A 27574-nucleotide genomic window follows, 5' to 3' on the forward strand; every position below is an offset into this window, starting at 1 on the left:
GACTAGTCTGTGCACGCTACTGTTTTTCCCGTTTTGCATAAATACTGTAAATACTGCACGTTTCCTTGTTGGCTATATTGGGCGTACTCTGCGATTACTTCTGGATGAATGGAGTTTTAGATCTCTGTTGCTATCGAAAGTACAGTGAGGTGTGGATTTTTAAATCTCTGTTACTATTGAAAGTATTATACAGTGTGAGGTGTGTCAAATCATCGGCTTTTGTCTTTGTGCTAGCATTGTTTGCATACTTTTTAAGAAATGATGAGGGCATACATGCGGAATGAGGCTTGTACGAGTGAGAGTCTGACGTTGAGCTTTACTACGATGCGGGGAGAGAGAGAAAGGACTTTAAATGTGTGTTCGACATGGCCCTGCGCAAACCTTTCGGTGTATGACATCATAGTACCGCGAGAACAATTCAAAACCCACCGCTTCCACGGTACTGTGATGCTATGGGCGGATTGGTCTGCGCAGTGCCACAAGTCTGACACACACGCAGAGAGAGAGAGAGAGAGAGAGAGAGAGAGAGAGAGAGAGAGAGAGAGACGATTTCCTGCAAAGGACGAGAGATTTGGTTCGTTGTTTTTGACTGTTACCTTTTTAATAATTTTACCTGACTAAGTTACATTGCGCAAAGCCTTGCTTCAAGTTGTTGTTTGTTTAGAAACTTACCAATAGAATAACTTTATTAGCGCAACTACTCGATATTTCTCTGATACGATCGTCTGGATAAATGTCTTGAAGAGTGCTATTTTATTTCGTTTTATTTTAAACAAATGATATATGACTTTTTAGCACTGTGTAGGGTTGCTTTATTTAGTTATCCATAGACTATGAGATTCAAAGGCTATCTGAGGCTTCGTATCGGGGAAGCGGTGAATTTAAAACCGACAACTTTCTCGACTCGGCACACCTTACCAAGAAAAAGCCACCTGGATCCCTACATAGTTGTGAAAGTAGACAACGTTATACTTGGACAGACCGAAACAAAAATAAAGACTAACAGACCGACCTTCAATGATGAATTCTGTCCATACATCTCTAATGGCAAAGAGTTGGAGCTGGCTGTGTTTCACAGCACCCCGATAGGATACGACGACTTTGTAGCCAATTACAGAATCCAACTGGAGGATTTATTAACATCATCAAACTCAAGACAAACGTTTGAGGGATGGGTGAGTGTGCACCTGTATATAATGTTAATAAATTACATTATTATATAGTGGATGAGTTTAATAATATTATTGCTAAAATGTGGATGCGTTTATTTGAAAATGGTATATGCTAAAACAAACAAACAACATGTAAAAATAAGTAGTCTACTTTAGTATTTCCTATTGTAAACTGCAGTAGCCTAAAGTTGTAGTATAGCCTACTGTGGTATATTATAGGACACTTTGTTTATGTAGTATTAACTAGTGTAGTAAATACAGTTTTATGCAATATTTATTAGTAAATATGGATATGTATTTAGTATCTACAGTTTACTATAGTAAATAACTTAACTGTACTACAGTATTTTAACAGTGGAAATAGAAACCATCACAGAAGATCCAACCGATTTAATGGTTATAATGTTTTTAATGAAAACTGTAATGGTCTCTCAACTGATATCTGTGTGTTGACTTCTGTTAGTGGAGTATTGTTTGGACCAAACTGGAAAATCATTCTGAAATCCAACTTGAATAAAATCCTAAAACACCAGATAAAGCAGTTTGTAAAGGTTTTAATGGTAAACAGCAGTTGGTTCATTGTGGTAGAAACCATTACAGTTTGTATCATATTTATTTAGCAGAGATAACACTTTACTGTTAACATGAGCATTAGTTTAGTCATTTGCATTGTTTTAATTTGCAAATAAAATGCAGGTGGAAATAACCATCAATGCCACACCAACATCCTTTTCTTTGTAGTTGTTGTCTTTGCCTGACACTGCTGTTTTACATGAGGGTCTGACTCTTTCAGATGTGCAATAACTAGGCCGTGCTCAAAACCACACTTTGCACCCCACCATGCATCATGGAAACTCTGTAGAGATGTACCTGCAGTTAGATCTATGGTTAAACTGTGTGAGCTGTGATGTGTGGTTCGATATTATTGTGTCCTACTTTTGAATCGGTCCAGAAGCTAAAATAAGATTAATTCTGGTTTAGACATATACTTAACATTTTAGTTGCTGGATGAGGGAAACTGTGCTGTTACACTTCTTAATAGTATAACCTATAGTCATTGGGTTGCTCTCAAGTGTTATCTTGGGTCTAGGGTTGGGATATATATATATATATATATATATATATATATATATATATATATATATATATATATATATATATATATATATATATATATATGAATGTGAATTCATTGTGTGGTTGTTGTTTTATAAATGTGTTAAAGGGATAGTTCACCCAAAAATGAAAATTCTGTCATCATTTACTCACTCTCAGGTTGTTACAAATCCGCATAAATTTCGTTGTTCTGATGAACACAAGGAAAATATTTTGAGAAATGTTTGTAACCAAACCATACGTGGACCCCATTCACTTCCACAGTAGGAAGAAAGAATACTATGGAAGTAAATGGGGTCCACGAATGGTTTAGTTACTAACATTTCTCAAAATATCTTCCTTTCTGTTCATCACAAGAAATGTATATAGGTTTGTAACAACATGAGGGTGAGTAACTTATGTTCATTTTTGGGTGAACTATTCCTTTAAGTGGTCACTAGGTCTACATTTTTTACTAAAGCATACACTAATACATTGTGTTTTTGTACTAAATATAATTTTCTTTCGTTCCAATTAAAAAGTATGTTTTAACTACTCTAGAGCAAAATATTGTCAAATTTGAAAATATCTTTTTCTGAAGAGGGGGACAATACAACCTACAATTAAATATTTTTAATGTGAAGAATTTGGTACAGAACATAAAGCTTAACACTATTAGCTTTAAACCCAATGTAATAATGAGTATACGTATGGGCCAGTATGGGTATGGTTTCAACACTAAAATGGGTTAAAATGTGTTATTATCAAAAGTCTGCATATACAAACAATAACTTTTCAACTGGACACAATACACTTTATTTTTAAGCAACATAAAACTTGTATGCCAGGTAAAAATAAAGCCTTTAAATCATAATACATTTTTGTAATATATATTGAATGTAAACATCAAATCAGTTACACTGTAAATAATTTTCGTTGTTTTCACAGTTTTTTACTGTTTTTCTCGACAGTTTCTTACTGTATAAGTTGTTTACAGTTTGTTACTATAGATTTGTTGTTTCCACAGTATTTTAATGTATTTTCAACAGTTTTTTACTGCATAAGCTTTGTACAGTAGGCTACTGTAGTTTTCCAATGCATTATGGGAAATATTACTCTGAATACAGTATTACCAACCAACTGCAAAACACAATGACAAACGTCTATTTATATCTTAAATGCTTAATTTTTTTGTGAGATATTTGGTTTAATGTCTGTTTTCACATCAGATGCTCGGTGTGTTCCTTTAACATAAATCAGGTGCCTTTTCTGAGGCTTTAATGAAATCACCAGCCAATTCAATAGACATACCATCAGTTCTTAATATTGTTGCCTCTGGGTCACAAAATGTATTTTTAAGATTAGTTTAGGCGATAATATATATGTATAATCTTCAAATAACAGTCGATTAGTTAAAAAAGCGCTAATTTTAGAATTTGATTAAACAAATGCGAAGGGTTCAGGCGCGAGTCGGTCACGTGATGTGCTCCTCAGTTCTGTCAGTAGGGGGAGTGGGAGAACGCGTGTGTGTCGTCGTATCTGTTCTGCTCATCTAGCGCGTATTTCTTTATTAATATCTGCTGGGTGAATATTAATACGTATATGCTAACATTAATTTTGTGACCACAAAATGACAGCGAGCTATTATACGAGATATTGTGTCGTCGTGTTTGTCTTCACTCACTTCATCATTATCTGGTAAGTGCTATATGCAATATCTGGTATGAGACTTTATTGGCACTAAAGGGTTCTTTCGGCTAAATTTTACTTAATTTCTGTCATAACAGCAAACAACTTCTGCAACTACACAATGATTGTCTGCCTGTGTGCAAAATAAAGCACGTTCACTGTGTAAAACCCCGCGCAGGGCATTTTCAAATTAACGGTCAGGGCGAGTCTGAGCTTATCGTGTTGTGTTGACAGAGACTTTGCTGAGGTAAGTAAGAGAAAGAAATTAATGTGTTAAATAAATAACGTTATAAACTTGAATTATGTTGTGCCAGAATACGTTGTTTAATGAATATCTGTGGAATAGGTTTAAAATAATACATTAATGACTGAACGTGAACTTGACTGAACATTATGGCAGCTAGAAGTATTGAAAAGACGTATAATAGATTTAACAATGTTTTATTTTCTTTATTAGTGTATGTAAATCTGGGCTACAGTCCACGACAAATTTTCTACGGTAGTTTTACGCCTGCATGCTGGTCCTTTCGTCTATCGCGGGGATATCATCACTTCAGCGGACATCGCACTGAAGAGATCCTGTGCTTGCGTGGCGGTGTGTTTGTGTGCTCACTTGGATTGAGACCAGCAGTGCTTTTTTAAACAGTGGGTGAGTACTAACTTATTATTGTGTAGTTTCATAAAAGCCTTACTCTTTTCAGTCACATAACTTTTGTTCATCTGCTAATAATAGGACTATCCATACACAAAGATGTATTGTGGATTTAAGTAATATCTGCGAATATTTATGTGAAAATGTATTAGTGTTCTGCTGACATGAGATCTGAAATTGTGTTCTAGGACCTGATATGGATTAATCCAATGATCAACGTTTTCCTTTGTATCCCTGTTTTGTATACGCTGCCATTACATGATGGTCATATGTCCCGGATGATCGGGAGAAGTCACGTGGTTCAATTATTATTATTTTTTTACGTGGTTCAATTATCTGTTAATAAAATTGTTTTACCATGCATTTAGCATCAGGCAAAGCCTGCAATCAATCTATTAAGACAGAAACAATATCTTACTTATTATTATGTGGTTATGACAATATCATGTGATCATCTGAGTTAGAACAAAATCTATTCATTTTCAGGTATAACTGTGCAAGTGCCCTGAATCATTCTGTTGAAATGTTATGTGTTTAAGATTCTTTATGACATCAAGATGTGGTTTGGGAAGGACCTTCATCTAAATCTGAAGACAGGACATACTGGCTCAAAAAGGTATAATTTTTTTTATACCCAATTTGAAATGTTGAACAATTACTTTACTTTACTTTACTGTACTGGACTGGTCAAGCGTTTGGTCAGGAACTGCCTATACACTTGAAAAATGCACAGAACTGGAACAGCACATCAGTTGGGAGCACATTAACAAGGATGAAATTTATCCAATAATTATTTTAATATTTATAGGTAAGCAACTACTTGCTGAGTGTATTTAATGAGTGTGTATTAATCTCTTACAGCTCCCATACTTAGTACAGTATATTTTAATCAGTGTGGCAATAACTTGTGTTTTATTTTTATGTTTACACAGGTGTTTCTGATATGGAGAAAAACCCTGCACTGCTCATTTTATTTCTTCATCTTGAGAATACAGCAAGTTTACCTTTTGTCTGGAAAATGTAAGTTTTGAGTTTGGCTAACAATAGAGGTTAGATTTTGATGCAATTTATTACTCATCTCTTTAACTTGTATTTTTAGTTACTCAGTACATGTTATTTTCACAGGATTCAGCAAAGCTAACACCAACAACAATTTTTCATGGCACTTTAAACCACCTTGATGTGAGGAGCCAGCATCAGAATGGATGGTGTCAATATCCTGAAAGTGGAGGTAACAGAGGTACTGTATCTCTTTTTTGTCTCCTTCAGTGTAGCATGTCCAAACCCATCATTGCACACTAAACGTTAAACATTTTTGGTGACTACAAAAGACAGTCTATAACACTTCTAAAATTGTACAAACAACGTATTTCTATAAATTGTTTTGCCATAACAAACCTTACTTAGTGGTAATTGGTTCGTATATAGTTTTGTGTAAATTTGTTCATTTAATGTCTTAAGTTTGGAATGGTCTATACGGAATTAGTTTTGTGTTTATTGATAATAATTATTATAGTTAACACATTTATTTATTTCATACACCAGTTATTATTTATGGGTAGGGGTGTGACGGTCATTATATAACCGTGAGACCGACGGTTATAGTTGAACACCGTCATTAGAACTCTATAACCGGCAAAACCGTGTTATTAAAATATTTTTAAAAACATTTTTTATCAAAGAATTTTAAAATACTAATTAAAAACAATTGTTAACAGTCTGTGTTACACGCCCCCTCATTTTCTCACGCAGTGAAAATACAGAGCGGAGCAACACTGACAACGCGCTGACATACAGGACAAACCAGGTTACTTTTCGGTTACTTTTGAGATTAAACATATTAAACAAAGTCTCACCTTTCAAATCATCTCTTCCGTCAGTACACTCCGCTTTTCAAGTTCAAATCCTCCCATGCTAACCTACTAACTCTCCTGAACGCACATTCACTGCTTGCTGTTCATTTTAAAGAAACTTAGAGCAAGTAGCTAATCAGTGTCTAGTTTATTCAAACGCCGGGTGAGCACTGTGCAGCGCGTCTGTGGAGAGCGTTTGCTGCGCGTGGCCATTGTGCTTTTACACCGGTTGCGTTTGCAGCGCATAGTGTGCAGTTTAATAACAATCTGAAGTTCACATTACTTTCTTTTACCTGCATTTATGAGCAAAACCTCTTCAATACGCTTTAAATCCACATTGTTTTTGTGCTGTTCTGTACTGACAGATATATATAGACACAATTACAGACATAAAAAGCCCATGGCACAAATTTGTTTCTCTAAAGATTATTAAGATAGATGATAGATAGAGGATTAATTTATGCTGGGCAGAGAGTGACAGCGCAGTCTTCTTGCAATAGTGTGTTTTTTAAATATTTCATTGCTTTCTGTTAAATTGTTCAACATTATTACTGTTTGAAACACACTTGGCATAACATTCATGATTTTATGGTAAAATGACACTTTCCCGTCAATCCACGAGCATTTAAACGAGCAAAACACACCCCACCGACAGTTATGTTACGAACCGTCACATTTGACTCATGTCATAACCGACATCACCAATTCTGAAACCGGCACACCCCTATTTATGGGTAATATTTGTGTCATGTTTTAGTCACTGAAATGTGTAAAATCGTGCAAAAATATTTAATAGTCTACCTGTGGTCTATTAAATATTATTTATTCAAAATGTAATTCTACTTCGCAGTGGTGGCTGGTGACTTCTCTCCTAAGTGGTGCAAATTCAAAATATGTGTTCAGAGTGTAATGTGTGTTGCTCATCATGTCAAAGTATGCGTTCGTTGTGTCATGTTAACCATGTGCATCTTGCCTTATGTGAAAATACGTGCCTGCTGTAAAAGCGTCAGAAGGGTTTATGATTTTATGACACTCACTTTCACAAAATACTCGCAAGACACTAACTTAACACTAAACTCTGATTACACATGAGATTTAGCGAGATCGTTTATAATAAACCCCTTTGAAGCATCTGCAGCAGACACGCATTTTGACATGATGCGTGATACACATAAGTTTACATGACGCGCTAAATACATGTTGTGACAAGCTTTGCATCGTGCACCCTTGAAAAAGAAGTCACCAACCAGCACTGCGACTGGGTTATTTAAGCTTTCAGTAATGTTATTGTAACATTCTCCGTAATATTTTCTCTGTTCTCTCAAGGTGGATCTCGAGACTTGGCCATGTTCTAGATTATAACTGGTGAGCTCAAAGTACATTATTGCTAAAAACAAGCATTTTAGATGATTAGTTTATTTTTTGACTTATTATTAATTTGTTTTATCATTTGTTACAGGATTATCACAAGTGCTGTCGCCCCTGCTGTATATGACGCCCCCACCACCTACACCAGGTGTAGGAAATGTCGGTCCTGGAGTGCCGTTGTCCTGCAGAGTTTTGCTCCAGCTCTAAACAAACACACCTGAACAACTAGATCTGAAGAGTCACCAGAAAACTACAGGTAGGCGAGGTTTTATCAGGGTTGGAAATTAAATCTGCAGGATTTCGGCACTCCAGGACCGACGTTGCCTACTACTGACCTACACCTTCATCCTGCCACCACCACCCATACTACCTACAAAAAACTGTATTGTAATTATGCTTTTCACTGTATTGTATGATGTGGTTTTCTCATTTAGGGTAACTACACTATGGCAACAATTGGATACATTGATTGCTGACTGATTTTGTTATTTTTTCTTTACTTTTTGTTTAAAATCTAATCATTTTTTTGTTATTTTTGTTAATATTGTTACAAATATACAGTTAAAACTGCACAATAAATTTTCTGCTTTTAAAGATATAGTTGTTGTCTTTATATTTAACATCAACCAATAAAATAACAGTATTTAATTTAATCTTAAAAAATACAGTAGTATATATTTTACACTGTAAAATAAATAACAGTAAAATTGAAAAATACAGTAGTATATATTTTACACTGTAAAATAAATAACAGTAAAATTGGAAAATACAGTAGTATATATTTTATACTGTAAAATAAATAACAGTAACATTTCCAGTATAACAGTAAAATGCTGTATGTTGGATCTTACAAAAAACAGTATAATACTGTACTTCATTTTGCAGTATCCTTTAAACTACTGTCATTCTTTCTACAGTAATTTTACTGTTGTTTGAAATACAGGAACTACTGGATAATTGTTGCCAGTAAGTTACTGTTAATTTGACAATAAACTTTTTACAGTGTACATAATTTAATGATTTAATTCATTTTGCATTAACAGAGCTCATACCTTGGAAATAGTAGGCTATCACCCAAAATCTTAGTGGTTTAAAAAACCTTTACTCTTTAAAACCTCAGTATACCTTAAAACCGGTATCTAGTAATAAAGCTTATATATTTCTCAAAGACACAGTTTTATTTTAGAGTCATATTTCAATTCTGGTCTTATGGTTTAAAACATGGTGATTTTAGTGTAATATTTTGTATTCCTTTGGCCTTCATTAGAACAGTGCATGAAGTTGACGTGGTGTAATGTTGATATGTATGTAGTTACGTAACTTGAAAAACCCACATGTAATGCACAAATGAAAATGTTATTATCTCACTCTCAGTTTATCTGTGTGCGTGTATCACTGATGTCACTGCTCACAGACTAACATATCATCAGCAGAAACATGTTGTTCAACCAAACTAACCAGATTCCTCTTTAAGCCCCTTACCTACTAATAATCTCTCCCACAGATCTGTTACAACTCAAATTCCCCGATGTCTAAACTTTAGGTGTTGAACAGTTCCTGAATAAACATATTTTGGGGCTGCCGGGGATATAAGCTTGGTAGGGTCGACAAAACCTAGCAAATAGGTTAATTTAAAAATGCAAATGTTGGTTTTTTGCTAAACCATTGGTTAGAGTATGAATTTTTTATTTTGTAAGTATTTCTTATGCTGTTACTAGGTGGTAGGGCACCAATGCCTAAACAGTTTTTAAAGTGCTTGTTGTGTTGTTGTCGGTGCATGTTATGGACATGACTCCCTAAACCGGCTTGTCCTGCTCTCCCTGTCTAACCTCATGTGGTGGGAATTCTTCGCACAAGGTAGCACGAGATAAGTGATGGACAGAGAGATATAATAACAGAGGTAGTTCAACATAAAGAGCAACAGGCCAAATGATTCTGTACACGTTATGTGTACCAAATCACTCATGCAGACTTTGAAGAATAATGTAAGCTCAGTGTTTTATTTTAAATCATTGGTCTGTTGCGACTTTTCATCGTTTTCATTTAACCACATCCTTCTTTCCATTCCAATATAATTTCCGTTAACCGACAATGTCAACAGTAAAACATGAAGGTCAGCTGAGTGCACAAAGTTTAAAGTTTCTTATTAAAAAATTTGTGTTTATCTACAATCACAATATTTTATGCATGACATAAGCCTCTGAACTTTGTGAATGAACATGAACTATTTAAAAAGAATCTTAAAAATGTGTCTGGAATTTTGACTATTTTTTAAATTAAAGCATGCTTTTCCACAGTACAACATACCCTCTATTTTTGTAAAGAAGATCTTGTTATGAAGTTGTAGTATTTTAGTCACTAAGTAGTGATGTAATACTGTCAGTTCACAAAGTGTTACATATAAACTCACTGAGATATTCATTTTTCTTCCAGGTAAACCTGGAACCAGAAGGAAGTGTGTATATCACCCTCTCTCTCACCGGCACCTTTACAGATGGTGAGATGTCTTAAACATACTATTACATCTTGTCTATTTTGTAACTGTTTCTGAGAAACTATTACTCACCCACAACTACTATGCATCATACTTAATTTAAGCACTATGCTATGACTTTCAGACGAAGCTGTGGTGAATGTTATAAAGAGTCATAGAAACCTAACCAGAAAGAGGCAAAGAGCATTGAAAAGAAGAAAGGTTCATCAGGTCAATGGACATAAATTCATGGCGACCTTTCTTCCACAGCCTACGTTTTGTTGCCATTGCAAAAACTTCATCTGGTGAGACTTAACATAACAAAAATGCATTCATGGACATACGACTACATTCAATAAATGGTAACAACTGAAAATATGCAAATGTGTGTTCTTTGTTACCACAGGGGTGTATTTGGAAAGCAAGGTTATCAGTGTCAGGGTGAGTATGCAAATAATTTAAGAATAAACAAGAATAAAAACATTTACATATTCGCAATTAGTTTGCTATCTGCTGCTTATATACATGTATGTTTGTATGCCTGCTTAACTATATTTTATGGACAAATTTATACCAAAAAGTGAGAAACGTAAACAAAACCCCCCTTTGGACATCCTCATTTGTAAAAACATTTGTAAAAATATAGTAATAAAGTTTATTATATTGTAAAATGTAGACATTGTTCGGTTAGGGTTAAAGAAAGATTATTGTATTTATAACAAGTGCTCAACACTTTCAGAAAAAATTTACAAACTTTGTCACTGGGAAACTACCTTATATGGTCCTTATATGTACCATTTTGGTAAAGATATGTACCTTTGAGGAACCTCTTTGAGGTACCAATATGCACCTGTTAGTGTACTTTTTAAAAATGTACAACCCCCGTGACAATTTTTGTACCTTCTTGTTTTTTCTTTTCTGAAAGTGTTTTAAACATAGACTGTAAATAAAAAGATGGACGACGCCTGTTCGCTCCCTTCCATTGGTGAAAAGTGAAGCCGCCAGTGTCCCGATATGGCGCTGACATCTTGGGTCTTGAGTCTGGGATCGATTTCGATTTCGCAGAATGCGCATATCACACGATATCACAGCTGTCAATCATGACGTGACACCACCGTTTTTATAGCATTAAAACAACACTAAAGACTTATTGCTCTTTGCTCCCCCTACAGGTTAGAAGCGCAATTGTTCATTACCACTGTCGTAAATACTGCAGCATAGCTGGCTCTGATTGGATTGTAGGTCTGCCGTAAAGCAAGTTTTTATAGTTTTCACCCGAACTACAGGACCACTACCCGACGGTTGGAAACTTCTTTAGTGCGGTTTTGGCCGATAGAGGGCTGCAAAGCGAATGTGAAAGTGCCATTCACCCTGTTTTGAGTGGATGAACAACTGAAACTTTTTTGGAAACGTTATTTAAAGGTAAAAAAAACTCTTTGGTGTTGCTTTAAATAAGTAACTAAACACAAACTTATTTTAAAAACAAACATTTGAATTTACATCAGTGTGATAAAAAATACAATAAATGACAGAAACCAGGTTCGGAAAAAAGATAATTGAAGTGTAATTAATTTTTTTAGTTGGTCTCAAGTCCCATTGAATACCATGGGGAGGCGGGCTTTATGACCTATACTGGGACCAGTCACTGGGGGGCGATCGAGACGTTTTGGCTTCACTTTTCAGGGCTTGTGCGGCACGCTTGGTTTTAAACAATATAGTTGTATGGAATGTCCTAATTTAGATAGCTCATGTGTGTGTGCCTGTGTAGGTGTATGTGTGTGTCCCTTGTACTGAAATGTTTTTTGTATAGCTGCTTTGAACTAAATAAAACTATTATCCACTCTTTATGTAGTGTGCACATGTGTAGTCCATAAGAAATGCCACGATTTGGTTGTAACCGAGTGCCCACGTATGAAGAAAAATATGAATGAGGTAAGAGTCTGTATGTGTGTGTGTTGCGTGTTCATAATTCTTATAATAGCATAGTTATGTCATTGATATACACACACATCTTTCTACAGGGCCCAAGCCTGGGATTCAGCATCAACGTTCCGCACCAGTTCCGGGAACACAACTACAAAGTTCCCACGTACTGTAACCACTGCGGATCTCTACTTTATGGAATAGTGAAACAGGGTCTCCACTGCAAGAGTAAGCACGCGGTTTGCTTTGGAGTTATTGGTACAGATGATTGGTACACACCTGCTTTGTGATAATACACAATTGTTGTGTTTCTTGGGGAATTATCCAGGTTGCAAGATGAACATCCATAAACGGTGCCAGCACAACGTTGCACCTAACTGCGGGATAAACAGCGTAGAGCTGGCCAGCAAACTAGCAGAGATGGGTTTGCAAGCGGGCAGACTTTCCACACGGCAGTCACAAGTAATCTCATTAGAATTCCCTCAAAAAGCATCGTCAGTTTGCAAACGTCTATTAATGTTTGTAGACATTTCTTCACATTTTTCTCCACAGATGCACATACCAGGAACTCCACAATTCTCTTTTAAAACACCAGGAAATGGCTCTGATGAAGAAACTGTTACAGTGGGTTTGGAAGACTTCAGTTTTTTGCAAGTGCTAGGAAAAGGCAGTTTTGGCAAGGTAAGACACATTGGTATTGCACAAGAGCCCATTTTGCTTACATGTTTGGCTGCATTGGGTGCAGTTATGCTTTATTAACCCCATTTATAAGACCTTTGCTGACCTGTTATATGACAATCAGCAAATTCTGTAAGACAGCATGTCTGTAAAACTTTAGGCAGCATAGCAGTTCAGACACCCTTTTAATACCTAGTACCAAACATGGAGACATGTTATTTAAAAAGGATTTCATGTGCTATATATGTGTGTTCATAGGTGATGCTGGCTCGTTTGAAAAGTGACCATAGGGTATTTGCGGTGAAAATGTTGAAGAAGGATGTCATACTGCAAGAAGATGATGTCGAATCGACCATGATTGAAAAGAAAGTGCTGACTTTGTCCCACCAGCACCCGTTCCTTACACAGCTCTACTACTGCTTTCAGACACCTGTAAGAGTTCACAATCACCTGCACACCATCTTTATCACCACACTTTAAAAATAATAGGTTGTTTCAATCCATGGTTGGGTAAATATAGGCAACTATTGTTTTAACCTAGAAAATAACCCAACCGTTGGGTTTGTTGGGTTTTTGGATTAAAACAGCTAACCATTTAATAGAGAGCAGTTTTCCTCTCTACAAAGCGTGAAAAATGTTGACATAGATGTATTAATAACCAATTTGTTATACTGAAATGATTGAGGGAAAACGCTTTTAAGCCATTCAAAACTATTATCACCCTCCCGGGGCCACATGGATTATGTCTGTGAAGGAATGATGCACTTTAAAATCAGTAGTACCATTTTCTACCATTATAAAGCTTGGAAAAGCCATCCCATTTTCTAATATAACTCTGATTGTGTTTGAATGAAAGATGATAGTTATTGATGGGGATGAGACCGCCTATGCCGAGTCCGAGTCAAGACCGAGTCTTTGAAGGGTCGAGACAGAGTCCGTTGGTTTTCAAATAGAGTCGAGTCCGAGTCAAGACCGAGTCTTTGATGAAGAAAGTGCGTGTCGAGACCGATTCCTTTAGGAGTCGAGACCGAGTCGAGACCAAGACCATAAAAACATTTCAGTTTTCATATTCATGATTTAATATCACCCCAGTTAATAATCAACAGTTAGGCCTACAGACTAAGCTAGATTGGGAATTGTTTAGAAGAGCAGTCTTAATATGGACTATGATTTTACTATCATTAAAAAAAATCCCTATAACATACATCATCTTCTGCCTATTTTTCTAGAGATAAATAAACGGCTCTGATGGCAGTATCTTTGCATTGCACCATGGGATGTCATTTTCAAATAATGCCCGTCAACATTGCATTTTATTATTATTGTTATGTGTTGTGTTTTTTATATAAACATAAAAAATGCGTTGTTCTTGAGGACTCGGTCTGAAATTACCAGTCCTTCTCCTCTCACTGTGGTCCGAAACCGAGTCAAGACCGAGTCTTTGAAGGAACAAGTCCGAGACGAGTCAGAGAAAGCAGAAATCGGTCTCAAAACCGGTCTAGAGTAGCCCTTTAAGAACATTAACCCAAGGTTTAGGAATACACAGTTTAAACGTCAGATTATTAATACCCAGAGTTATATCTTAAAGGAAAAGTGCTGCAAACTAAGTGCTCTTCTGCTATACAATATAGTTCAAATTTTGTATCCGCTTAAAAAATCGCCACGTTTTATTTTGTGCCACCAGTAATGAGTATGCTATAAATACTCATGCAACAGTCATTACATGTCTTTAAATAGGGAAAGCATGGAAGTGTTTGGTGGCTTCTAAATTCATCCCTGTTTGGATCCTAAGGAATGAATGGGGCTAGACTAAATGCTAACACATTCACGACGTGTTGTACAAAGATTAAGTGCACGCATTGAAATAGATAGGGATGTATTTATTAGTATTAAAAGTATTATAATATTGAAAAACTGTGATGTTTTCCTTTAACCCCTGGAATATAAGATATAACAATGTGAAACACATAACTATTTAAAGTGTCAAAGCCCTTTTGGGACCCAACCACGGCATGAAAACAACCCAGCATTTTTACAAGTGTTTAAGAGCCATTTTGTAATGTAGTTTCAAATAATTGTGTTTGAGAATGGCAGGGAGGAAGTTTTAGTTCGTGGGCAGTGGCGGCTCGTGACTGCTCATCTGAGGGGCACAAAATGAGTGTCATTTGTGTTGCTCGTGTTTCCAAAATATGTGTTTGTTGCGTCATGTGAAAAATGTGCATTACGTGTTTTGTTTAAATAAGTGCCTGCCGCACACACGTTAAATCCGTTTATGATAAAAGAGACGCTCACGTTCACAAAATACACGCAAGACACTTCCTTAACACTAAACTCTGATTACGCATGAGATTATGCGATTATCTGACAAACGCAAGGTCTCTATTATCATAAACCCTTTAGACGCGTATGCAGCAGGGACTTATTTTGACAAGACACGTGATGCACACAGGATCTCTCGATGCGCAGAACACATATTTTGAAATGGTGAACCACACACATGACGGGCTACATACATGTTGTGACGAACTTCGCATTGAGTGCCCTCGAAAAAAAGAAGTCACTGGCCGCCACTGTTCGTGGGTATAGTGATTTTATAAGATTATAGTGCACTGTCAGAAAAAATTGTCAAAATATGTACCCCAGCTGTCAAAGGTTACATATTGGTACCAAAGAGAGCTTATTAGTACCTCATTTAGTGTCTCAAAGGTACATATTGGAAGAAAATGTATACATATCTGCATCCAATGTATACAATGCATAAATATTTCAAAGGGTACTATATTTTGACCATTTTCTAAACAGTATTTGCAGAAATTTTTATTTCAGTGTATCAATAGATCAAGGCATTCAAGGAATGCACCTTCACAGACAGTTAGAATCTTGAAACAATTTCCACTAATACCAAAATTTACCAGAAGGGTGCAGTATTTCCCCTCATACAAACACACTGAGTTTGACTAGATGTGCAATAGAGTGGATCATTTGTAATGTGAGCCTGATATAAATCACACTGCACACAGCAATAGAGATCGAGTTCTGTTTTGCACACAGTAATCAAAGTGTTGTGGAATAAATACCAAATTTCATTCACTTGACCAAGAAATGTGCTCTTCTTAAGCAAAACACCCTTGACGTTATGTTCTGTGTAAACAAAATGGTCTTGAATACCAGAGCTGTTCTCTTTTAAGAAAAAAATATTTTTTTCATCAGAGGATTTCCTGGTACTGGAAGATCTGATTAACAGAAGGTGAAGTTTGTAACATGTTTATAGCGTGGGTGTAGAGCAGGACTATCTGTTTTTCCGCTCAGTGGCCAATGTAGCATTTTAAACTCATTTGAAATAATAGTTACATTTGCAGTCCTGTTTAGTTTTGCTAGTGGCTAGGAAATTACATTTACCCTGTAAGTGAGACAGTCATCCCCCCTCAGGCGATACAAGACTTCTGCTTACAGTATGTGATATTGTATTATTAAATAAAGAGTAATACTCTGAAGTCTTATTTGGCTGTAGCTATAACAGCACAAATGCGAGTATAGTTTTGGTTTTATGCAACAGTTTAACAGACAATGGAAAGTGTTTTACCTAGTATCTGTCTTGGGTGTGGAGCAACTAATACCACAGATTCAAGATCTTATTTTATTTGTTCACAAGATGCCCCATACCCACCCCCCCCCACCCCCCGTTATTAATTTAACCTTTTGTTAAAGGTTTGACGACCAGAATTAATTATTATATCATTTAAAATTTTAAGCCATTAAAGATTTGCAATTTGGAAATGATTAAAACTGGGTCACCATTGTAATACCAAATGTAAACATTAGATGGCAGCACACCATCAGATGGCAGCACACCAATATCATGAGGTTTGTACTGCTGAGAAGTCAGTGTTAGAAGTTTGCAGCTCACAAGTAAAAGTTGTGGGTGAATCTGGGAAGGAAGTGATGCAAGATCTCTGTTGGCTTACACATATTACCAGTCCTCACCTCAAACACTAAATGTGGCTTAAAGAACTTATGTCGAAATCATTCACAACACACTATCTACCATCTATTTTCTCTTTTCCTTCCTATAACTGGTAACTACATGTGATTCTTTCTCTTTAAATATATACATGTATAACCCTAGTGGTTTCTTTGCTTAATAAAGCAAAACTGCTCACTTTGCTCCTGGTTTTTCAGGAGCGGCTATTCTTTGTCATGGAGTTTGTGAATGGCGGTGACCTCATGTTCCACATCCAGAAGTCCAGGCGTTTTGAAGAGCCACGAGCACAGTTTTATGCTGCTGAGGTCACTTTGGCCCTTAGGTTCCTTCACTCCAAAGGCATCATTTACAGGTCAGCATCCCTAAGTAACACACTGTTGTACACACATGAACATACAATTAAACAAATCCTGATCCAATGGGAATACGTAACTATTTTACAAGGTGACTAATTCATATGAATTTGTATGACGTGAAATGAGATTGTATGATTTCATATACATTATTTAACTTGGTATAAATTGCTATGAGATTTTGTTGGTACATACATAACTGTACGGGCAGTTTCCCAGATAGGGATTAGATCAGGGGTCCCCAACCTTTTTGTGAGCCAGGGCTACCAGAATAGATAAAACAAACTGAAGGGCTACTTTTTGATATTTATCTACTCAAAAAAAAAATTTTTTACTTGTTGATTTTATTTTGCTTGTTAATATTTTTTTATCATTGTTTAAAATGTTAACATACATAAAAAAGCCAAGCTAATATAAAAAATAATTGGCAAGCACCTCACAGACTCCGTGCGTCTGGTTTTAACAATGAACCTTACACAAAACATTACAGGTGTGCATCATGAGAAAAAACAATAGCACTGATGTCAATGCAAGATGATTTTAAATGAAGGCATCTCAGACATGCATTTTAGTCTGGGACTAGGTTAAGCCCTGTCCGGGAAACCGCCCCTAAATGTATTTTCCCATTCAAATGGATTATGTAAAAGCATTCTGTGTGTCCCTGTTTATCTGTCTTTAGTGTTTGTAAATATGATTTACTTTAAAAAGGCAATTCACAGCGTTGCCCATAAGATCTAGCAGCATTTTTGGTCATTTTCTTTATAGTTAAAGTTCGCTATTTCTTTTCAAATAGCTTTCGCCAAAAGATTGCTATATTATTTCTGACCTAACTGTGCAAACTGGCTTATCTTTCTCTATTGTATTAATGTACGCAAAATTGAAAGAATACTTTTGCAGAACGCCTATTGCAGGTGTTCACACCCCAGTGTTGCTGCCTTCAGTTATTTGCTTTTGCATGCACACTCAAGTCTGATTTCAAGCAGTCTCCGCCCTCAAGCTCAATCTTCCTGTACACTCATGCCCTTATTGGCTCTAATCACATGACCTTTGTCTACCTGAATAAGCTTTCCATTCACCCTTGTAATAGTACCAAGCCCAACCCAAAATAAACAAAAGAGTCCTATGAGACTAACGGTATTTACGAGCTTCCCTGCTGGGCCTTGTTTCGAGAACCGTCCCAGCGAACTTTGCCGACCCCTTGTCGCCCACATGATCCCACAGCCCCCCTTACAACCACCCCTGCCTTTCCTTTCACATTTAGTACTCAATTATTTTTAATGAATTACAACACCTCTGTAAGAACTGCTCGCGTGAGACTTTGAGTGTTTACTATTTGACAGTTTAAGTGAGGACCTGAGCTGACGTCACAGACGGCTCATTCCCTGCCTGACACAGAATGCAACTATTATTACATAAGTTGTTTACTCGAGAGAAGGAAACTGCCATTCAGTCTGCTCTAATTTTATTGCTGTACAAAGGGCAATAAAGATTTCAATGCACATAAATTATACCTAATGAATATATTGTCATACCTTCTCACATTAGTCACATTGAATTTAACTTTGACATTTTATGATGTCATACTTTTTCAGGGCTACCTATAATAGACACCTGCACTAATCCATCAGTTAATTTATTTACTGACCTCTGAGTTAGTCAAGCTGCTTCCTCCACTTTACCTTACCCGTGATCTTATATTGGATGGTTCGGTAATGCCGTTTTTAATCTGCTTCTGCTTTAATCTGAGGAGTTAACTATACTGGCTGACAGTGACAGTGCATTACTTCAGGTCAGATACAGAGGGCTGTTTGTTGAAACTGTTGCAATTACAGCTGCTTTTCCGTTGTGGTTAAATTTGTTTTTTTAATTTAGGCTGTGCTAACCAAAAAGCACAGTTGCACCATGGTAAAGGCACATTTTGTCATAGGTGTACACATCCCAAGAGCAAACCGTTTTTCCTCATTATTCACTGACAAAAAATATTTTCCAGATGTCAAGCTCTGTAATTTCACTGCCAGTTTTCCAGCTGGAGATTTTGGTTTGTGGCTAATGTCCAGGTTGGCAAATGTGCCACGCTGTCGTTTTTGTTGCCAGCACCAGCTTTCCACCATTGCAGGCGCAACACTTAGCATGTCTCAGTGCTTTAGGTGTGGTGAAGAACAGAAAGACATCTTTTTGATTGATTTTTGTGAAGAATGCTTTAACAAAGTGTACAAGTTTTCTTTGAATTCATGAATGTGCTAATTTCACTTAATCGAAATGTTTTTCATAATTTTGATCTGAAGATGAAAAGAAATTTAATGTGCTAACAAATTAATTTCTTTTATTCGTCAAAAAGCTGGTTAATAAAATGTCAAGAGTACATCTTTTTAAATTGTTCACTAAGGGTGGCTACTGTAAAGATGCTAAAACAATGAAATATTTTTTTAGTCACAGTGTAATTCCCACATTTGTGTTATTGCAAAGTTTTGATAAGTATACTATTATTCTAAAATGTGGAAAATGTTAAAGGGGACATTATATGAAAATCTGACTTTTTTCATGTTTAAGTGCTATAATTGGGTCCCCAGTGCTACTTTCAACCTAAAAAAAATGTGAAAAGAACCACCCAGTAACTTAGTTTTGGTAAACCATTCTCTTCAAGCATGTCAAAAAATAGGTCTCCCCTTGTGATGTCAGAAGGGGATCTTATTAAAATAATACCATTTAATCTGCATTATCCAGCTACAGCACTGCCATTTAGTGCAGAGTGAGAAAATAATTGACAGCACAATTGAATTTCAATTTCAACAAACCACCAAATAAAAAAATAAATATGGCCGTTACTGTTTGCATTCCATCAGCTCATTTGCATTTAACAGGACACACCCAAAACCGCACATTTTTGCTCACACCTACAAAGTGGCAATTTTAACATGCACAGTTCACTCTTAAAATGGCTGGGTTATTTTTGACCCATAATGGGTAAATATTGGACGGAACACACAGCTGGGTTAAAATTGACCCAACATTGGGTCATTTTTAACCCAGCATGGGGTCATTTTTTATTTTTTTTAAATTTGCTAAAGTCGATACAGTTTTTCATGTTTGTTCATGGTGCATTAACTAACGTTAACAGTTTGACAGTTAACTAATTGTTAACAAATAAACCCTTATTGTAAAATGTTACCAGATGAATAAATTACCCTCAACATTTAAACAGTAGTTTGAGTGTACCCGGGTTAAATAATAAAATTATTTAATTTAGTGTTAGTTTTAGTGTTTATTGCAGAATCATAAGCATTAAACAACACTGTAATAAAGCCGCCCCTTTATGTTAGCTGCTTATTGCATTTAATAAAATTATATCAAATAGCCTTGTGAATAGGTATGGGCATGATTAATCGACGATCGATAATTGATCGTTAAGAATTTAGTCGATGACGTTAATTTGTTATTGATTAATCGAATACTTTTTTAATCTAATGCAGGTTGTGTTGCCTAGCGTAGCGTGTGTCTTGAAGCAATTAAATGAATTTCACTGTGTGGCAGCAATTCAACATTTTACCACCAGGGTACAATATTTGACACCATACTCCGTTATCTGTGACCTTCCGTTTTGATAAAAAAAAAATAATCATGAAGAGGTCATGATTTTTTGGAACAAATGAAGTCTCTGTTTAAGAATGCGGCTCGCAGCTGTAGGTTCTGCTGCTTAAGAGCACTGCATATTCAAGCGCATATATGTTCTGTTTGTCTAACTAAATGTAGTTTAACTGTTTGCCACAAGTTGATCTTGTAATAAAGGTCTCATGGAGGAAAACACGCTGTATTTTATAAAAGTTAAATAATTATTTTTTATGATAAAAATATTAATGATTAATCGATAGTCGATCGGTTATTATCCCGACAATCGACTAAAACATTTTATCAAATGCCCATCCCTACTTGTGAATCTTTGTCACAAGGAAGCTGTTAATCCAATGTATGTGTTTCCCCTGGGTCATCATTGTCTCTCTTTTCTGATGACAGGTGATTGAATCCTCTTGTTCATGAGCATTACACGCTTATTTAATCCTGGAATGTCAGTACTATTGAACTCAATCACCCCTCTGTGGGGTTTTCTGTGTTGTCTTTCTACTCGTGATTTAAGACTTTATCCATGTGTTTATTTATTTATTTATTGCAGTGGAAAAATAATCAGTGTGTTTACATCATGTCATAATCTTTTTGTTTTTATTTTTTACTTGTACTTTGTAACAAAGAACAATAATTATTGTGATTTCTGTTTTTTTTATTTAGTTATAAAATGCACTTAAATTTGCAGATTGTAACTTCACACCTTTTTAAGGGAACTTAAATTTTTTTTATGTAAATCTTCCATTATAGTAGAGATGTTTTATAGTGTGGTAATAATAGCCCTCTGATGTGTTTTCTGACAAAGGGACCTGAAGCTGGATAATGTGCTTTTGGACAGTGAAGGCCACTGCAAACTGGCAGATTTTGGCATGTGCAAAATGGACATTTTAGATGGAAGACTAACTAACACTTTCTGTGGGACTCCAGATTACATTGCACCTGAGGTAAGAACCTTCTAGAAAGATGAAAGATTAATTTGTGATTCGTAATGTTAATTTATATGCCAATGGTGTGATAGTAATACCAGTATATTTTTAACTTGACATTTTAGTTCCCATAAGAAACAAGCATATAAACCAAACCTTTTTGAGCAAACATGTGTTCTGATGTTTTATACATTGTTGTGTCTCTCTCAGATCATCATGGAGGAACCATATGGTGTGTCAGTGGACTGGTGGGCTCTTGGTGTGCTTCTCTATGAGATGCTGTCAGGTCATGCTCCATTTGAAGCAGACACTGAGGATGAGCTCTTTGAGTGTATCCTCCGAGATGAGGTTATTTATTCATCCTGGCTCAGCAATGAGGCAGAAGACATCCTTAAAGGAGTGAGTCTAGATCTTCTGTCAGAAACCTTTGACTTAACTTATCACACACCTACTGAAAAATAGTTTTCTCTTCTTCTACTTCTAGTACCTTTTCCGACTTTTCCGTCGTAATTGTGATCCCGTCTGTGAAAACACAGCTAAAGTCATTTTTTGTGATTTACACATTTCTACATAAAATCATCCTACGTAATGTAAAGAACATTATGTGAAACCATAAACTTGGTATCTATAATATTGACTAAGTAAGATCATGTCAAAGACTGAAATTATTGTGAAATCACTTATTAACATCAAGCGTTGATGCTTTGAATCTCATAAATAGATTGAGACTTATATACACATATACACTCACCTAAAGGTTTATTAGGAACACCTGTTCAATTTCTTATTAATGCAATTATCTAATCAACCAATCACATGGCAGTTGCTTCAATACATTTAGGGGTGTGGTCCTGGTCAAGACAATCTCCTGAACTCCAAACTGAATGTCAGAATGGGAAAGAAAGGGGATTTAAGCAATTTTGAGCGTGGCATGGTTGTTGGATTTTTATGCACAACCATCTTTAGGGTTTACAAAGAATGGTGTGAAAAAGGAAAAACATCCAGTATGCGGCAGTCCTGTGGGCGAAAATGCCTTGTTGATGCTAGAGGTCAGAGGAGAATGGGCCGACTGATTCAAGCTGATAGTAGAGCAACTTTGACTGAAATAACCACTCGTTACAACCGAGGTATGCAGTTAAGCATTTGTGAAGCAACAACGCGCACAACCTTAAGGTGGATGGGCTAAAACAGCAGAAGACACCACCGGGTACCACTCATCTCCACTACAAATAGGAAAAAGAGGCTACAATTTGCACGAGCTCACCAAAATTGGACAGTTGAAGACTGGAAAAATGTTGCCTGGTCTGATGAGTCTCGATTTCTGTTGAGACATTCAGATGGTAGAGTCAGAATTTGGCATAAACAGAATGAAAACATGGATCCATCATGCCTTGTTACCACTGTGCAGGCTGGTGGTGGTGTAATGGTGTAGGGGATGTTTTCTTGGCACACTTTAAGCCCCTTAGTGCCAATTGGGCATCATTTAAATGCCACTGCCTACCTGAGCATTGTTACTGACCATGTCCATCCCTTTATGACCACCATGTACCCATCCCCTTATGGCTACTTTCAGCAGGATAATGCACCATGGCACAAAGCTCAAATCATTTTAAATTGGTTTCTTGAACATGACAATGAGTTCACTGTACTAAAATGGCCCCCACAGTCACCAGATCTCAACCCAATAGAGCATCTTTGGAATGGTACATTTTAAAAAGGGTCCTAATATGTTCCATTTATGTACAGATATGTACTTTGAGGTACAAGCAGGATAATGCACCATGGCACAAAGCTCAAATCATTTCAAATTGGTTTCTTGAACATGACAATGAGTTCACTGTACTAAAATGCAGTATCTTTGGGATGTGGTGGAACGGGAGCTTCGTGCCCTGGATGTGCTTCCCACAAATCTCCATTAACTGCAAGATGCTATCCTATCAATATGGGCCAACATTTCTAAAGAATGCTTTCAGCACCTTGTTGAATCAATGCCACGTAGAATTAAGGCAGTTTTGAGGGCGAAAGGGGGTCAAACACAGTATTAGTATGGTGTTCCTAATAATCCTTTAGGTGAGGGTATACTTTATTCTGTGGAGCACAAAAGGACATTTTATCTCATTGATTTACAGCCCCATTATTATAGTATCAAATTCACCAATCTCTTTAATATGCAAATCTTTCACATTTCCTTGTTTTTTTACGAAATTGACCATTTCTTGGCTTACGTCTGAAGCAGCAGTGTTGGGAAATCTCAAACTTTCCTGTAACTGCTTTTGAATAAACAAACTCTTCCTGTTTGGTGTTAATCAGTCACTGTATAAATGATGTGCATGATCATGTTGAAACATTAGACAATGTCTGTGTGAACATGTTTTTTTCATTTTGGCAATTTCAGTCAAATGACTTCTCTGAGGGTTTTGGCCAGCTGTTCAGTGTGTAGTTGTTCGGTTCTGTGTAACCCCAAGAGAAAGTCTAATAAGCAACAAAATCAGGCCCACACAGCTGACTGAATCTCAGTGCAGCAGACTGCTTGTGCCCTCTGTGTCTCATTACGTAAGCTATTATTACGAGGCAGACACTGTAGACAGAAGTGATGTGTGGTGAGACCCTTCATACCAGTCTGAGCAGATCCGATTGGCTGAACGTCTCAGTTAATGCACTGCACACTGCTGGAATGTGATGCATTATGATCTCATTGGGTCAGTCTGCGACGGGCGTAATCTCTGTTGCTTTGTATCTGACTGTCGTTTTTGGAAAGATCTTATTCAGCCAGCTTAATATGCTTAGAGTCAATGATTGTACGTGCAAACTTATGATATATGTAAGGATCTAACAATATAGAAAGTGAATTTAGTTTTTAATAATGCATCGTTTTTCTAATCATATCTGCATGTGAGATGCACAAAAAGAAAGAAGTGATTTTTTTTCTATATTTGATATACTGTGCGCATTCAGCATGTTCCCTTTTTAACTTCCCTTCCCATTTACGTACGTTTGCTGACACCAGCTTTGTTGGATGTTTGATAAGAGTTGTATCAATATTAAGAGGAAGATAAAAATCACTCATACTGGGCAAATTTCTTTTGGGTTTCTATGCAAAAGTGTTTAAGAGCTCTATCATGCACAAAGAAGATTAAATCTCTTGAACTGTGAACTTTAGTGAGTGCTGTTTGCTTTTTTGCCGTAGTTCCTCACCAGAGACCCAGCATCCCGGTTAGGTTGCACAAACAGAGATGGAGGAGAAGAGGCCATAGCTGCACATCCGTTCTTTGCGGGACTCGACTGGGAGAAGCTAAACAAACGAGAGATCAGACCACCTTTCACTCCTCGAATAGTAAGCCAAGCACAACTCAGCACTGATACATTGAAATATTTGGCAGATACCAAAGTGAGATAAAGAAAGTGCAAGGTACGCATTAGACCAGTTTGTGTGTTTCCGGAAAAAATCGAAACCCATGACCTTGGTGTTGCTAGCACAGCTGATTGAAAACAAGATTGTGCTGATCTGTGTTGTATCGATATGCGGTTAATGCAATAAAGGAAACATGCACTGCATTTTAATCTTCCCGACCTTTCTTTGTCGTGTTTTGTAGGAATCCGTTGAAGACGTGAACAATTTTGACCCCGACTTTACCCAAGATGAACCCACCCTTACACCCATAGAAGATGGAATTTTCCCATTCAACCCGGATGATTTTAAAGACTTCACGTACACAGCACCAGAACTGCGATCAGCTAGTTAACAGCCAGCCATTGCTTATTTATTTTGCATGAACAGATGATAATTTTTCCCTAAAAAAACTCCCTCTAGTCAACTTGTAATAACTTCTGTTGTTAAAATATATATTTTTATACACTCTTCACATATGCTGTAAACTGGTTTCAGAATTAAAAGCCACACCTGCTAAAAATAGGTCACAGCTGTAAACAAATACATTGCAATGGACCGAAGAATATTATGTATTCCAAAACGAACTGATGCTTTTTGAATGCAGTTTGTAATTTATGTTAGTGAAGACTTACTTGTGTAGCTGTGCAGTGTTACTTTTGTATTTGTTACTAGGGTGATAATATTTATCATGCAGTTGCCAAGTGCTTTGTTTAGCAACTTTGTGGTAAGCTTGAGAACAGATTCACCTTACAAAAAATTCACTGGAACAAGTTTGTTATGTTATAAGTTTAGGTTGCCTTACCCTCTTGTATAGAAAGTCAGTTTGTTGGTTAAAAATTAAAGAACAGTGGTGTTTATGTAAACATCACGTGACAGTACTGGCATATCACCTGTCCATTATTTTAAATAATAAATCAGTGGAACTTAACCTGTGGCAAGAGGCATAAAATTCTTTACACCTCAAAAGAACAGCAGAACTGTTATCATGTCACTTTTTTGAAGATGAATTATTCATTATCATCTATTCATTGGCTGTTCTGATCCCGTATTTAAATCCTAATGCACTGATTAATGTACAATAGATATCAGCAGTGGCGGCCGGTGACTTCTTTTTTCGAGTACGCTCGATGCGAAGTTCGTCACAACATGTATGTAGCCCATCATGTTTGTGGTTCCTTATTTCAAAATATGTGTTCTGCGCTTCAAGAGATCCTGTGTGCATCACGTGTTTTGTCAAAATAAGAGCCTGCTGCAGATGCGTCTAAAGGGTTTATGATTAAAGAGACGCTCGCATTTGCCAGATACTTGCATAATCTCATGCGTAATTAGAGTTTACTGTTAAGGGAGTGTCTTGTGTGTATTTTGTGAACGTGAGCGTTTTATCATAAACGGTTTTGATGCATGTGCCTCAGGCACTTATTTTGACAAAACATGTGATGCACATGATGCAACAAACACATATTTTAAAAACACAAGCAACACACATGACAATCCGAACACTTATTTTGAATTTGCGCCCCTCGGATGAGCAGTCACGAGCTGCCACTGGATAGGCTATCAGTGCTGCAATGTTAATGGGTTTTTAATTTAAAGACATATAGGCTACCACTCTCATTACCATATGATTGAACCTGAGTCATTGCCAACCCCCTTTTATATGCCTTGTTTTTATTTGATATTTTATTGTCTAATGATTGGCACCTCATTGGTGTCTTGTTTTCATTCTGTTGTTTGAAGATAAAATCATGCTGTGATAGAATTACCCAACAGTGATCTTTTTTTTATGTGCAACTTCCACAAACCAGTTGGAACTAGAAATGTATTGTGAAAACATCGTTGCTCTGATACGTTTTGGATCCATGCCTGCAAGACAAAAGCATTGATATAAAGGCCAATAACAACAAACATGTTTGTACATTAGTAAGGAAGATTGTCATCACTTAGGCATTTTGACATTAGACCAGGTCTCTTGTTACCGTATCTGATTATTTTAAGCACTTGTTAAGTGTATTTATAGCACATTTTGTATTTTGATATTGTTTCCATTGACATAATCCAGTGTAAGCCTTATGACAAAATACTCACCTGATTCACAGTAATGGTCTGTGAAATATTTACATTTGTCAGGTAGGTCTGGTGAATTTCTCAGTTAGGTTTATGGTCATAACTGCCAAAAACCAGCCATGTCTGGTTGGGAGGTGGCTTTATGACTCAAGCCATTCATTGAGTCAGCACTGCTGAGAAGTTCACAGAGTTTCTTTAGTGAGAATATGCCAGAAGTATTGCAATTATTAAAATTCAAAAGAAACTTATATTGGCCAAGATACTATGCTCTTACTGGAATGAAAGTGGGCTCTGCTAATGTTATTGTAGGGCTTTACTGCATTCTGCAGTTTGCCAG

General features: G+C 36.5%; 1 protein-coding gene and 1 long non-coding RNA gene across 5 annotated transcripts; both read left to right on the forward strand.

The window, feature by feature from the left end:
* Nucleotides 1-98: 98 nt before the first annotated feature.
* On the forward strand, nt 99-27071 carry prkchb (protein kinase C, eta, b). Its single transcript, XM_065257202.1, has 14 exons — nt 99-1175; nt 10263-10326; nt 10448-10607; nt 10709-10743; nt 12155-12234; nt 12324-12453; nt 12554-12687; nt 12778-12906; nt 13162-13335; nt 17083-17237; nt 21662-21800; nt 21993-22181; nt 24970-25116; nt 25376-27071. Exons 1-14 carry the CDS (start codon nt 834-836, stop codon nt 25523-25525), a joined length of 2028 nt encoding a protein of 675 aa, XP_065113274.1. The 5' UTR covers nt 99-833; the 3' UTR covers nt 25526-27071.
* Nucleotides 3198-8129, forward strand: LOC135738974 (uncharacterized). 4 transcript variants are annotated; one of them, XR_012334732.1, is made up of 8 exons: nt 3198-3965; nt 4055-4203; nt 4414-4605; nt 5148-5224; nt 5541-5628; nt 5734-5848; nt 7788-7826; nt 7921-8129. It is a non-coding gene; the product is annotated as an uncharacterized lncRNA (long non-coding RNA). The 4 variants fall into 4 exon arrangements; XR_010528808.2 differs by having other exon boundaries at nt 3198-4203; XR_010528810.2 differs by having other exon boundaries at nt 3198-4203; nt 4414-4601.
* Nucleotides 27072-27574: the final 503 nt, after the last annotated feature.

Source organism: Paramisgurnus dabryanus, chromosome 12 (genome assembly GCF_030506205.2).
Source record: "Paramisgurnus dabryanus chromosome 12, PD_genome_1.1, whole genome shotgun sequence".
In the NCBI taxonomy this organism is placed as follows: domain Eukaryota; kingdom Metazoa; phylum Chordata; class Actinopteri; order Cypriniformes; family Cobitidae; genus Paramisgurnus; species Paramisgurnus dabryanus.